General features: G+C 37.9%; 1 protein-coding gene across 2 annotated transcripts in view; it reads left to right on the top strand.

The window, feature by feature from the left end:
- The window catches only part of PRKG2 (protein kinase cGMP-dependent 2), a 100,916-nt gene that overhangs the window by 16,401 nt on the left and 68,685 nt on the right, over positions 1-15,830 (top strand). Inside the window, exons 1-2 of one of the 2 annotated variants that reach the window (XM_039220857.1) lie at positions 473-525; positions 15,179-15,345. In XM_039220857.1, the coding sequence (XP_039076788.1) occupies positions 15,255-15,345 (91 nt within the window). In that variant the 5' untranslated portion in view covers positions 473-525; positions 15,179-15,254. Of the gene's footprint in view, positions 1-472; positions 526-15,178; positions 15,346-15,830 lie in introns of those variants that run through there. The other variant, XM_039220856.1, reaches the window with a different exon arrangement.

Genomic DNA, 15,830 nt, shown 5'->3' on the forward strand with positions numbered 1-15,830 from the left:
ACCAGGTTTTAAGTCTGTGTCTGCCTGTTGCCCAGTGTGTGTTCTCTACCATGGTGTGCGTGGCTTGTACAGAAAGTGCAGCCTGCAGTGTGAATGGCTCCCCTTGAGGGTGTGTGTGAAGGGAAAGTGGGGGATGGTGGTGCTGAAAAAAAAAAAAGAGGAGAGGTAAGGAGCGCAGGCAAGTTGAGGAACTTGCCTAGAATTAGGTGAAGCTAAGTAGATTTGGGCAGACTTTCTGAGTCCTGGCCCCAATCCCTCTCACTTCCTACTTCTGACTTTCCTTCTTTCTGTCTAGGAGCCAAAGGCCCTGGGCTCCTTCTCACTGTGCACCCACACTCAGACTCTCTTGCAGCTTCTGAGATGATCTGCTTGGTTCATAGCCCGTCTTGGGTACTTCTCGTTTGATCCTCAAATCTGCCAGTCTGCCAGTTGCCAGGTGTTAGGAAAAATGTTTCATTAAGCCTCAGAACACACAGGACGCTCGAGGTCTCATTGTTGCGAACAGTCAAGAGTCCAAGCGCTCGTGTAAGTGCCAGCTGACTCCAAGCCACCCCTCATCTCATGGTCTGTTGCCTGATAGTCTTAGTAGATATACCACCCAAAGACCAGTAGCCTTGGCTAGCAGCTGTGTACTGTCCAAGACTTCCCTTAGTCCTTCGGGTTAACACATTCAATTCAACAAATATTTATTGAATATTGAATTTCTTAATCAGTGAAGCTCATTCTTTAATTTTGTTCTTCTTCCTCTTTTGCTTCCTTTTTCTGTATGTCTTTCTGTCTCCTCTCCCCCATTTCTTTCACATATACTTTTATAAATTCTTTTTAATGCTCATTCATTTTTGAGAGAGAGAGAGCATGAGCAGGGGATGATGGGCAGAGAGAAAGGGAGACACAGAATCCAAAGCAGGCTCCAGGCTCTGAGCTGTCAGCACAGAGCCTGATGCGGGGCTCGAACCCACAAACCACAAGATCATGACCTGAGCTGAAGTCAGATGCTTAACCGACTGGGCCACCCCGGTGCCCCTCATGTATCCTTTTTTTTGTTCCCTCCTAATTGTCCTCCATTCTCAGTGTGAGAGTAGTCTGTGGCCACCACTACCAATTTCAAGTAGCTGTCACAGGCCAGACACACTGCCCTATGACCGAGGTTAGAGTTAACCTCATCTATTTTCACAGGAAACCTGCCACCTAAGAATCATCGTCTGAGGCTTAGCAGGCATACGTAAGTAGCCCATGGTCACCATTAGTAGTGTAAAGCTGTGTAGCCTCATCTCGATGTCAGGACATCTGCTACTCAATCAGAGCCACTCTGAAACCTATACTTATTTTATTTTGCTTGCTATCATATTAGTTTATACAATATTTATAGTAGTTTGTGGGTCTGCTTGGCTCCACATAAGCTCCTCCAGATGAATTTAGCAGTGCTCGTCTTGAACCACTGTCTTGAAAACCTGAGCAGGAGCCTCCAGTGCCCCTCATTTACATCTTCTAAGTGTCTTCTGAAATGGGCTGCTCTTTTCTGACCCAGTTTCTTCTTACAGACATTGCATGCCTTTCTGGACACTACCCATTTCTTTGCTAGATTCACAGGAAGATTATAGTAGAAATAGTATAGTCAAGAAAAGTGATTTTTTTTTTCCCTCAGTGCTTGTTGAATCAGAGGGAAGCATTGCCATTGACCTTTGCCTCCTAATGAGTCAGCTTCGAGGGGAGCCTCCCTTTTCTTTCGGGAAGCATGAGCAGCTCTGCTCTCGTCACCTGACTTTTCTAGGGTTTAAACTGCAATAGAATTATCAAGAAAGGGAAAATATGTGAAGCCAAGGATAAAGCATTTCAGTTTTTAGACTCTTTTTGGAAGTCCCTTCTCTATGAAAGATACATTTCTTGTATTTATCCTTTGGTTAAAACTGTTTCCTTTTCTTAAAATCTCATTTTAAAATGATTTGTCTCCTCCTCTCCTTGTTGACTCTCCTTTGAATTATTTGTTAGTTGTAGATATTTTAGTGCAGTCTTGTTTGACAGGTTTGTTTGTTTGTTTTTATTTTGTTTTCCTTTGGGACCTATAGCCAGGAATGGACAGAGGATATCTTGCATATAATTCATAGTAAAATGTGAGTGATCAGGAACTCTCAGTTCCACTCAGTCCTTCCAGGAGTATATGTTTGTCATGTCAAATTAATTTTAATTGGTACATTTCAAGCAGCAGTTTTGATCATCTTTTTGGGGTTTATAGATCAGGCTCTGGGAAATCGGAAGTAAAGAAAGATCTGTAGCTTCTAGTCCCTTCTTTCCAGATAGGGTGAGGAAAAGGGAGGTAAAAAGTGAATAGGTAATAGAAACTCAGAGAAACCAAGGCGTATTAGTTTTCTACTTACAAACCTAGTAGCTTAAACAACACATATTTGTGTCTCAGAGTTTCGTGGGTCAGGAGGTTAGGCACAGCAATTAGGTCATCTACTCAGGGTTTCATAAGACTGTAGTCAAAGAGGGAGCTGTCTGTCTCAAAAGCTCCTTTTGAGAGCTTTCTAGCAGAAGTCCTCCTCCAAGTTCCCGTGACTGTGGCAGAATTCAGTTCCATGTGGTTGTAGGAGTGAGGTCCCCATTGTCTTGCTGGCTGTCAGCAGAGGCTGCTCTCAGCTCCTAGTGCCTACCCAGAGGTCCCAGCCATATTCTTTTCCCCAGGCCTGTTCACAGCATGGCAGGTCATTTCTTCAGGGACAGTTGGAGAATCTCTTTACAGATGACCAAGATGAAATCATATGTTACACACATGGGCCGACGCTTCCCATCACTGTTGCCATATTCTGTTGGCCAGGAGCAAATCACAGGTTCTGTCACACTCAAGGGCTGGGGATTATACAAGGCTTGACACCAGGGGATGAAGACCATGGGGCCATCTTAGAATTCTGCACACTACACTAGGCCCTTGCGTTTTCTTGGTGTGAGATTCCCTGGGTAAGAATGTTGGCCATGCTGGGTATGTAAAGCCAGGTATAAAAAAATCCAGAGTCTTGTACACGTGTGTTCCTAGCAGCATGTTGTGAGCTGTTTATAGTAGCCGAAATGTGGAGACAACCCAAATGTTCACTGATGGATGAATGGATAAAAAAATTCCTTCCTTTTTCATGGTACAACATGAATGAACCTTGAAGACATTATGCCAAGTGAGTAAGTCAGACCCAAAATGACAAATACTGTATTAATCCACTTATATGGCATACCTAGAGTGGTCAAATTTGTAGAGACATAAAGCAGTGTTGGAGGCTTCCAGGAGCTGGGAAGAACAGAGAATTGGAGTTATTGTTGAATGGGTACAGAGTTTCAGTTTGGGAAGACAAAAAAGTTCTGGAGATGAATGGTGATGATAATTGCAGAACAATGGGAATATACTTAATGCCACTGTGTTATACCCTTAAAAATGGTTAAAATGGTACAGTTTGTATAACATATATTTTGCTGCAATTAAAAATGAAGTCCAGAATCTTGGGGCTGACTTGACAGTATTGCCCCACTGGGCTGGCTTGGCCATGTTTCAGGTTCAATATGGTTTCCAGGGAGAAGGGAAAGGGGAGTAATGATTTCCTCATTTTTGTATTTATTTGTAATATTGCAGCGGAGAATAAGATATGGAAAAGTCCGGGGACAAACATTAATTGATTATTGTTAATCAGTCAATCAATCATTGTTAATTACTTGATAGTAATTGTTTGATTGCTCAATGAGCCTTCAGTGGAGGCTTGTTCCCAGTGCAGTGGGAATCGAGGGAAAGGACAATTTCAAGCTCCCTTGCGTTTTCTTGTTTACAGCTGTTATTCTTACCCTTAAGTGCACATTGTGATCACCTGGGGAATGTTAAAAAAATACTGATGCTTGAGGTTCAGCCACCAGGGAGTCCTATTAAATTGGTTTGAGGTGAGCGCCCTGGGCATCAGGATTTATAAAATCTCTCCTGATGATTGTTGTGTGCAGTGACGATTGGGAGCCAGTATTTGTTATAGGAATAGGCTTCCCTGCAGCTGACTCCTGAAATGTTCAGTTTGACAATGTAAGAGCAATATTCATTACAGACTTTTAAGGGAACTATTTATCGCTTCTACCTAATTACCATGCAGCACAATGATGATTATGCATATCATTGAATGTGTCAGATTAACTTCCTTCTAAATTTTGGTTGTTTTCAACATTTCGTTATTAAACTCTGTTCTTTGATGCTCCTGGGAATAGGATCATCTGCACACATTTAAGAAAGGAGAGAGAAATCTTTGTTGTGAGCATGAAGTAACAGTAAACATGATTAAATTACAACCGTATTTAATTACATGGGCAATAGGGTAAGAAAGTTGACTAGAGAGTCATGCTTATTTTCTGATTATACATGGAATGACCTCATCTTTCTCATGCTCGTTTCTCAAATTATAAACTTGTGCACTCATTTTTTTCTTGTTGGTTTATCACTCAAAAGATGTTTGGAAGAAGGAAATAAAGAAATGCTTGTATGCTTATTATCTGTGTCTTGTTTACCAAGCAACTGACATTTCTTGTCTCCATCCTTATCTCTGTACCCAAAGTTTTTGAACTAGGAGAAAGAAAATTTTTAAATGTTTATTTATTTTTGAGAGAGAGAGAGAGCGAGCCAGAGAGAGAGAGCGCAAGAGAGCATGAACAAGCAGGGGAGGGGCAGAGAGAGAGAGGGAGACAGAGAATCTGAAGCAGGCTCTGCACTGGCAGCTCAGAGCCTGATGTGGGGCTTGAACTCAGAAACCTTGAGACCATGACCTGAGCCAAAGTCAGATGCTTAGTCGACTGAGCCACCCACCCAAGGAGAAAGAACTTGAATGTGCTTTAGCTTTCTTAATCTTGTTGGGTTTGTGCTGTGTGCCAGGTGCCCTTGTAGGCTTTAGGTAAGAAGACGATGAAGAAAGCATTGTCACACCATTGGAGGTCACAGTCTCTTTGGGGAAGCTAAAATGGACTGCAGTCTCGTGTGGTTCATATTCTAAGAGGTGGGTATACAGAGGAACGAGGGAGTATGCTGTGCCTGGTGGGATCAGGGAAAGCTCTATGGAAAAGAGGATCCCGAGATGGATTTTGAGACAGGAATGGCTGGCAGGGAGACAAGGTGGTGTGGCACATTTGGGGACCTGTGAGTAGTTCAGTGGGCCAAGGGTGCTCTGAGCATGGGGAGGCTGAACAGGAGGACTGCCAGGAGTTTGACCGACACTGTGTAGGGCCTCCATTAATAAATAAATAAAGGTAGTCTTAAGTATAGTTTTTAGGGCTGTTTTGACTTTTCAAGGTGTTTATGTTGCTGGTAACTTGCTGACTTATAAGAATAATAGCTATCCCTTAGGTAATATATTTTACGTGCAGGGCGCTGTTCTTAGAGGTTTACATTGTGAACTCATTAAATTGTCATGGAAATCCTATGCCCTGTGGACTGTGTTTATTGACATTTTACAGCTGAGAAAACTGGAGATTAAGTGACTTGCCCAGGGTTCCACAGTTCATAAGGGACAGAATTAGGAATCAAACCCTGACATTACAGCTTCAGATCTTGTGCCCTTGATGAGTATACTTTACAGTATGCTTTCTATTTGTATATATAATTGCGCTATGAATCACCGCATGGGTTAGATAGCCTCAACTTCTGTGCTCACAAGAAGTTCTTGAGAGATAACAGAAGGCAGAGGCCACTGGCCCCTGCTTTGCCCTGAGCCTTATACAAAGAAGGCTGCAGGGTTATATGCTATGACCCAGCAAAAGCAAACAGTGGGAACAGATGCCTCTAATAGTCAGGACCAGAGAAACAAGATGGAGCACCCTGAGTAACAAGAACTGTTAGTGGACTTTGACAGATTAAACTTCCCGAAGCAACTTAGAGAACAGAAATTTATTGCTTCCAAGAATGTCGATTATGAAAGTAGAAGATGTAAAAGGATTACGGGAGGATCACTGATGCTGCCGCCAATGGGCATGAGCTGGAGACCCAGCCCTGCTGGGGGAACTTTGAACTGAGCTGAGCGTCTGCTCAGTGCCTCTTTGTTTCTCCCTGGTTTCTTTTCCCATTCTGCTCTTGCTTCCCCAAAACATGCTATGAGTACTGCCATTACCAGCTTCTACTACTGCCATTTTTAACGTGTTTATTGGCAGCCTATCTTAGTGTGCATAATATTCCTAAGAAGTAGATCTGACTACTATACTCTATTCACAGAAAACAAGTCTAAAATTTGGAAGGGTTCAGTGACTTGTCCAAGGTTACACAGCTAGGATGTGGCAGAGCTGAGATTGGAACCTAGGATTCTCTGACTCCAAAGCCATATATTTTTTTAATATTTTATTTTTTAAGGGGTCTATGGGTGGCTCAGTCAGTTAGGTGTCTGACTCTTGGTTTCAGCTCAGGCCATGATCTCATGGTTTCATGGCTTTGAGCCCTGCATTGGGCTCTGTGCTGACAGTGTGGAGCCTGCTTGGGATTCTTTTTCTCCCTGTCTCTCTCTGCCCCTCCCTGCTCATGCTGTCTCTGTCTCTCTCAAAAATAAACCCCAGAAATTCTTTTGTTTTTTAAAATTAACTTTTCAGTAAAGTACACAAAGCATGAAGTGAACAAGCTCATGTAACCAACAGATCAGGTAATAGAACATTCCCAGCACCATGGCCCCTCTTTCTCCCTTCTAATCTATACCCATTATCTACCTCAAACGCAGCCATTGTCTGTGCAAGTATTATTATAGGTTACTTTTTGCCTATTTTTGACTTTTATTTTAATGGATTTAAAGAGTACTCTATAGAGTCAAGCTTGTTTGGTTTATATAGCTAGATTCATTTATGTTATTGTATGTAGTAATAATTCATTATTTATTGTTGCTATAATACTTATTCAGTGGTTATACCACAATTTATCAATTCTGCTATTATTGGGCATTTGGATGATTTTGGTATTTAGCAATTTCGAGTATGGCTGCCATAAACATTTTTGCATGTCTCTGTGTATATATTCATCTATATATATATACACACATTATGTCATATATATATATGATTTATGATGGGTATGTATCTAAGAGTGGAATTTTTGGGTAGTACATGTTATCTAAGTTCACATTTAGTATAGATTGCCAAGCAGTTTTCCAAAGTGGTTGAACAAATATATACTCCCACTAGTAACGTATGAGTATTAAGTTGTTCGGTATCCTCAGTGGCATTTGGCATTGTCAGTCTTTTTCATTTTAGCCATTTTGGTGGGTATGTTGTGATATCTTGTTATGATTTTGGTTATTTTTTCCTTGATAATTAACAAGGGAGGGGAGCCTGGGTGGCACAGTCAGTTGAGCATCCAACTTCGGTTCAGGTCATGATCTCATGGTTCATGAATTCGAGCCCCACATCAGCCTGACAGTGTTAAGTCCGCTTGGGATTCTCTCTCTTCTCTGTCTCGGACCCTCCCCAACTTGTGCTTTCTCTCTTTCCCAAAATAAATAAACTTAAAAAACAAAGACAAAAAAGGATGAGCCCTTTTAGAAGTATGTATTTTCCATTGATGTCTGTTATTTCCCCATAGCTCTGTGGTATAACTGTTGTCTTAAGTATCTGTGTATGTGTAGGTAGTTTGTACACTTTCTTCTCTGTTCCAAAGGTCTTTTTTGTTCTTTCTTGTGCCAAGACTATATTCTCTTAATAATTTTGATTTATGGTAAATTGGTACCATACTTGGTACCCATTACTTTAAATCTTCCAACTTTGTTGTTGTCCTTCAGTGTTGTGATGGCTATTCTTGGGCCTTTTTATGGCTAAGAGTTTTAGAATCAGCTTGTAATTTTCATAAAATTTTTTCAGAATTTCAGTTGGGATTTAATTGAACTTGATCAATTTGAGTAGAATATCATTAAAAATTTGAGTCTTCTCATACACAACTATGATATATGCTTCCATTTGTTTCTTTTCATTTCTCTTAATATTTTGTACTTCTCTCTGTGGAGGTCTCGCACAGTTTTGTTAGATGCAACCCTGTAGAGTTGATTTTTTAAATTTTGTTAAAATGACGTAATTTCTAAATTTTCATTTTTAATTATTTGACCCTGGGATATAGAAACGTAACTGCATTTGTTTGGAGACCTTGTATCCAGTGGGATTATTGAAATCACTTCTTAATTTTGATACTTGTACATCCTTTTGAATCTCTCACTTAGACAACGTGTCTTTAGAAGGAATGGCAGTTTTATTTCTTTTCCCATGTTTACATCTCTTATATTTTTTCCTTTTTTTTCATTTTGTATTTATTTTTTCCCCTCACCTTATTAAATTTGCTCAGACTTCTGGTTCAGGGTCAAATTGAAACACCCTATTTCTGATATCTAGAGGAAAACTTTCAGTATTTTACCATGTGATATAATGATTTCTGTTTTTGTTTTATTTTGCAGATAATGTTTTATCAGATTAAGGAAATTCCATTCCAATCTATTCCTAATTTGCAAAGAGCTTTTTAAAAATTTAGAAATTGGGTGGCCTGGCTGGGTCAGTCAGAGGAGTGTGTGATGCTTGATCGTGGGGTCATGAATTTGAACTCCACATGGGGTGTAGAGATTACTTAAATAAATAAAACTTAAAAAAATAAAATAAAATTTAGAAATCATATAGAGGTGTTTAATATTATCAAATACTTTTTCTGCATCCAATAATAATTTGCAATTTTTTTATCCTTTATTCTTTTTGTGTGGTTAATTACATTAATTACTTTCTGTGTGATTTGGAATACTTAACTTTACATCTTGTTTGTTTTTTTTCTTACTTTGCACTTATTGCCATTAGGGATATTAGCCTTTAATTTTTCTTTCTTGTGATGTGGATTTTGTTCTCAGGCTATTGTCATAAGTAAGTTAGGAAAAATTAATCTTTTTTATTTTCTGGGAAAGATGATATAAGATTAATGTTATTTTTCCTTAAGTGTCTGGAAAACTTAGCAGTAGTGTCACCTGGGTCTAGAATTCCTTTTGTGAGATAGTCTTTATATATTTTTTTTTAATTGCTAATTTTTACTTCTTCTTGAGTCAGGTATGGTTTATTGTATTTTTCTAGGAAGTTTTTCATTTCGTCTAAATTTTCAAGAGTTGGTTATACTATCCATTCATTTTTTCATATCTATAATATCTGTAGTGAAGTCTCCCTTATTTTTAATATTGGTAATTATTATTATATATTAATAATTATCAACACATATACATTATATGTGTTTGTTCTCTTCATTGTACTTTTTTTCTGTTTTACTATTTTCTGCTTCCATTTTGTTGCTTATTTCCTTCTCCCTTTATTGAGCTCACGTTGCGCTTTGTCCAGCGCTTTGAGATGGACACCTAAGTTATTCAATTTTATCTTTCATCTTTTCTAATGTATCTCATTCATACTGTAAGTTTCTCTGTTAGCATGATTTATGTGCATCTCACAATTTTTGGCATGTCACATATTCATCATTTATTTCAAATATTATCTGATTTTCCTTTTGATTTAGTTGCTGATCAATGGGCTGTTTAGAAATATATTGCTCAAAAAATGTCTTGCTCAATTCTCAAGCATTTGAATTTTTTTTATTATGCTTTGTTATTGATTTCTGGCTTAATTCTACTGTATTCAAAGAACATATTTTGTATTGTTGAGACTTGCTTTATGGCCCACCATATGGTCAATATTGATGAAGGTTTAAAATAATGTGTGTTCTGAATTTGTTGAATGCAGTCTTTTGAAATATCAAGGAGGTCAAGAAATTAAGTTTGATAGTCAATTGTTTAGAACTATGTTCTAACTAATTTTTGTCAACTTGTTCCATTGACTACTTAGAGGAATGTGTTAAAATCTCCTAAAACAATTGTGGATTCATTTATTTCTTCTTTTAAATTTTTGTCAATTTTGTTTGTTATATTTTGAGACTATTAATTACATACACATTTATCTATCTATCTATCTATTTATTTATTTTTAATGTTATATTTATTTCTGAGAGAGAGACAGCATGAGCAGGGGAGAGTCAGAGAGAGAGGGAGACACAGAATCTGAAACAGGCTCCAGGCTCTGAGCTAGTTGTCAGCACAGAGCCCAACACCGGGCTCAAACCCATGAACCATTAGATCATGACCTGAGCCGAAGTTGGACGCTTAACTGACTGAGCCACCCAGGAGCCCCTAGTGTTTTTTATCTTTAATGTAAATACAAGTGTTTGCATTTAACTCTAACATATTCTGTTTGTTTCTTATATGTTATGCTTCTTTGGCTTCTTTTTTAATTAAATATATTAATTATTTTGAGAGAGAGAGAGAACAAGTAGAGGAGAGGGGCAGAGAGAGAGAGAGAGGGAGAGATTGAGATAGACTCTTAAGCACCTATGCAGGGCTCAATCCCACTACTCATGATCTGAGCTAAATGAAGAGTCTGACTGAACCATCCAGGGTCCCCAAATTAAATATATTATTACTCCATTTTCTTTTCTGTTAGTTTTCTAATGAAACATTATTTGGCTGATCTTATAGAGGTTACCCTAAATTATAACATCCTTCCTTAATTTATTAAATTTCTAATGTAGATTAGTACTTGTATCACTTCCTATACCTTAAATTATGTTTATGGCCATCCTTCCCCCCTCACAACTTGGCTGTGGTTCTCAAATATTGTGTTTATCATACATGATAAACACTTAAACACAGTATTGCTATTATGCTATTACTTTTCTATAAAGACAAGCTTTCTTAACTGACTGAGCCACTCAGGCACCGCTATAAAGACAAGCTTTCTTAATTATCCACATTATTACTTTTTCCATTGCTCTTTCTTCCTTCTAACATCTATTACTTTCCATCTGGGATCATTTTCTGTTTGTGTGGAGCGCTCCACTATTATGAGTCCGTTGCCGATGGAATGACATTTTAAAATGTATTCATTTTGCTTTTATTTTTAAAGGCAATTTTCACTGGGTAAAGATACTAGAAATAGGCATTTTAAAGCTTTTTGGAGATATTCCAAATATCTGGCTCTCATTATTTCAGTTGAGGAGTAAGTCAGTTATATTGTTGGTTATTTGAGACAATGTATCCCTTCTCTAACTGCATTGTAGATTTTTCTCTTTTTATTTGGTTTTCAGCAGTTTGACTATGATGATCCTAGGTATGATTTTTTAAAAGGTATGTTTTGTTTGGAGTTCATGTGTATTTTGTCTGTGATTTGATACCTTTTCACGGATTTAAGAAGATTCTTAAATATGATTCCTTTATATATATTACTTCAGTCCAATTCTTCCCTTTTCTTCAGGGACCCAGAGTACACCTATGTCCAGTTTCTCTATGATGACTCATATGTCTCCTATGTTTTGTACTGTTTTTGTTCTTATTGCATTATTTTCCATCCTATATTCTCTCTAATTGCCTATGTAGATATATTCTATCAACTTATAATATTCAGTTTCTAATCCTTTTCAGTTGTGTCTTGTTGGATTTTAAGTCTATCGAATTCCAAGCTTCAGATAATGTATGTCCATTTGAAATAAAAAAAAAAAAAAGATTTGTGTTCTCCATTGATAGTCTCCATTTTGTTGTTGAATTTTTAAAAAATAATTAATTACAATTATATTAAAGCCTGTCTGACACCTACAATATCTTGGTTTGTTATGTCTGTTTCTATTGTGTTTTTTCTCTTGGTCTTCAGTCATTTGCTCTTTTCCCCTCATATGCCTGGTAACTTTTGATTTATTTTGACAGATACTCTTTAGGGAAAAATTCTAGAGAAAATCTGAGTCTCTAGATTTTGCGAACATCCTACAGAAAACACTTTCCTTTGCTTCTGACCAGCAGTTAGGCTAGGGGCAAATCATTTTAACCAAAATAGGAATTTGTCATTTTGAAGTTGGTTTTCAGTCTTTTCCAGAGCTTGCCTCTTTTGGGCTGATGTTACTCATAGGTTACAACCCTGCAGTTTTCTCATATGAAATCTTAGATGTTTACCAGGATTCTTCCTTCATGGTGTGCCTTGAACATTAACTCTGGTCTCCCCAATCCTTTGAGACTGCCAAAAATCTGCTCAGTGCTGACTACAAATCAGCAAATGCCTTGAAGAGAAAAGCAGATGTGAATGTCAAGCTCATAGTCTCTTTTTGTTTTTAATGTTTATTCATTTCAGAGAGAGAAAGAGAGAGAGAGAGTGGGGGAGAGGCAGAGAGAAAGGTAAACAGAATCTGAAGCAGGCTGCAGTCTCTGAGCTGTCATCACGGAGCCCCATATGGGGCTTGAACCTGTGAACCATCAACATCATGACCTGAGCTGAAGTCAGATGCCCAACTGACTGAGCCACCCAAGAGCCCCCATATTCTCTTGTGGATCATGGCTTTTCAAGCTGTTATGTTGATAGGTCTCCAGTGCTTTCAAACAGATTTGCAAATATATTAATATAATTAGCTTTTGTAGTTGTTTTGTCAAGCAGGGAGAGTTCTGGTAATAGCTTGCCTATGATAGCTGTAGAAGGAACAGCAAAGTTCATACTCTTAGTCACTGCTATATGCTGCCTCTTAAACAGACAATTCAAGAGAAGACCCAGTCCTTCAAAAATTTATAACCTGGTTTGGAGAAAAAGTCATAGAGAGAACTCTTTTCTAATAATACAATATTATAATATGGTTATACAGTAAATTAAGTTTAAAGAATTTGAGTCCATGGACCACGTGTAATTAATTTTTATATCCTAAGTAAATGTTTGATAACATTTGTTGAATTTAGTAGATATGAATACAATACTCTAAGAGTTTAGAGTAGAGTTGGAAGATTGTGTGAGCTACAGCATCCTTACCTAGATCACAAGGGATAATTATAAGGTTTGGGCTAGTTGAGGAGAGAAGAAAGTAAGTTAAGTTGGAGGATGAAACAGAGGCTAAGCCTAAAGAGAAAGCTGGCAGGCTTAGAAGACAATGAAGATACCAGCCTGTCTATAGCAAAGGGTTTGTTTTATGAAGTAAGTACTAGATGGAGTACAGCCATGTGGTGGGAAATGGTGAATACTAGATTGTGGGTGTTGATTTTCTTCTATGGGCAAAAGGGTTTTCAGACTACTTCCATGGAATGTTCTTAGAAGTTAAGCCAAAAGAAGAAGTAAATATAAAAGACCTTGAGGTTTGGGAAACATTGGTTTAGCAGATTTGTTTACTGAAAGATTTCTTTGAACTCTGAAAATATGCATTGTAAATTTCCAAAATTGTTCAAACTCAGCACACTCTTGCTTATAAAGGAAGAGCCCTTCCTGGAACATATTTTGGGAAATTAGGATATGTGGGCATTGGTGAAACACTGGCTGGAATGTTATGAGATCGTGAAAGGCCCGTGAAAGCTGGGGCTTTCCTGGTATTGTTCACAGTTCTACTGCTTGCTCTGAGAATATGTAGCAAAAGTATTTTCTCAGTATATACTAAATGAGTGATTTTTTGGCTTTAGCAGGGGAGAGAAAAATGAGATCAGGATGAAGTTTGTGTTTTAGCAAGATTAATCTGATAATTCACTATAGAATAGAATATGAGGGAAAGAGGCTAGAAACTGAAATGTTAAAAAAGAAGCTAATAAAGTCTTCCCAACTTAAAATTTTTCTTCTTGGACTGTGGCGACATCCTTGAGAATGGAAACTAAAATGGATAACAGTGCTGTTTTGTCAAGAGAAATGACAAGATTTGATAAATTAGTTGCAGGAAGAAGTAAGTTCTCAAGGTACTCAAAGAGTTTGGCTCTGAGGATAGTGGAGCCACTATAGGGCAGAAGGGGTTTCCTCATTGTTTCTTACTATAGCCTAATGATCTGATGGATGGGGTTTTGAAGGAAGTCTCCAAAACCGTGAAATTTTACTTGATGTCTATTTTATGTTTCAGAACTTTATGTGTAGAAAAACAGCACATTTTGAAACAGTGAAGCTAATGAAGGGAAGAGTTTGAATGGGAGATACAGGGGAAAAACCCTGTTTTTAAAAATCATGCTGAGTTTGGGGCACCTGGGTAGCTTAGGTACGTGGCCAACTCTTGATGTCAGCTCAGGTCATGATCTTGCAGTTTGTGAGATCGAGCCCTGCATCAGGCTCCGAGGTGACAGCAAGAGGCCTGCTTGAGACTCTCTCTCTCTCCATCTCTCTGCATTTCCCCTGCTCGTGATTGCTCACACTCTCTCTCAAAAATTAAAAAAAAAAAGCTACATTAAAAAAATCATGCTGAGTTTGACTGAAAGCAAGTATGTTGTGCAAAGAGTCTGACTTAGCCCACAAAGCTGCTTTTCTGCCAGCTCAATAATTCTATAACAGCTGCATATAAAGTATGTTAATTAAAACATTTGAAATTTATGGTAATTAAGATTGGGCAATTATTTTAAGCTACTTCTCTTCCAAAAGAAAACAGAGTATTCTATGATTATCAACAAGAGGGTCTTGGATTTGAGGAATGAACAGGTTATGAGATTGGAAATACATGTTCTGTCTAGTCTAGATATTCCAAGAGTCAAAGTCTAGGAAAACTCTGACTACTACCATCACCTTCTATGTCTGATCAAACCTAGTGAGTCCCAAGGGAGCCGACTTCCTTAGCTCAGAAGAGGCAGGAGATGGAATGGAAGCCATATAGACCTCAGACTCACAGACTTGGATTTAAATCCTAGAGGGAATAAGTTGCTTGCTTTTTAGTCTACTTATCCATAGAGTAAGAACAGTGATTATTTCACAGGATGGTGGTAAAGATTAAAAAAGGTATAGAATGACTAGTACTATAAGCACTATGCGTGCAAATATACATGAATAAGTGAAAATAAAATGGGTACTGTGTTGTAACCTCTTAAATACACCTACCAACCAACCAGATTTTCTTTTCATCTGAAAACAAAATCATGTATCATGTGGTTGACATTAATCTAGGGATCTTGAGAGATGCTACATTTGTGATGATGGCAGCCAGTGATAGTGAAATGATGTAATACCATACGGAAAACTATTCAAAAATATTTCCAAAGGTTGTATATGTAAAATAGGGCAGTTATACGGCTCAGGTGTTGATGGAGCTAGAAGAAGTTTTCCTTGCTGGAAAAGCTGTAAGTATGTAGGTAGTAATGTCAGGAATCTGAAGTAAATCTAAACAGCAAAACTTGGTTTTCATTAATTGTAACGTAATCTCCCTTTTCCATTGCACCAGCGAGAAGAAGCTCATTACAGATGCCCTCAATAGGAATCAGTTTCTGAAGAGATTGGATCCTCAGCAGATCAAAGACATGGTGGAATGCATGTATGGTAGAAACTACCAGCAAGGGAGTTATATTATTAAGCAAGGAGAACCAGGAAACCACATCTTTGTGCTAGCAGGTGGGTTTCACAGGTTTTTCCAGTTCCAGTTCTTACATAACAAATATTTTGCCTATTGTTTTATGATTTTTTTGCAAACATTTATAAAAATGCAAAACCAGTTGCTCTGTACAAAACCATAACAGAACGAGCTCATGAAATAGTAACATTGTTGATCTAATCATAACGGTGATAATATTTACTGAGTGCATTTTATATGTGAAGCAGCCTATTGAGCACTTAATATTGAGATCTCATTTCATCTTCTCACCAACTCTGTTAGGTAAGTGCTGTTATCGCCATATGACTCATGTGGATTTTGCCACAGAAAAGTTACGTACTTTATGCAAGGCCACAAAGCTCTTAAGTGGTGGAGGTAGAATGCAAATTTAGACAATCTGACTTGAGTCCGTACTTTTAATCACAATGCACTTTATCCAGCAACTGCAAAAAGGTGTTTCTATTTAAAATACTGCTGCTTATGTTGACATTTTTAGGATGTTGTA

This window comes from Hyaena hyaena, unplaced genomic scaffold (assembly GCF_003009895.1).
Source record: "Hyaena hyaena isolate Hyena2069 unplaced genomic scaffold, ASM300989v1 scaffold_915, whole genome shotgun sequence".
Taxonomy (NCBI): domain Eukaryota; kingdom Metazoa; phylum Chordata; class Mammalia; order Carnivora; family Hyaenidae; genus Hyaena; species Hyaena hyaena.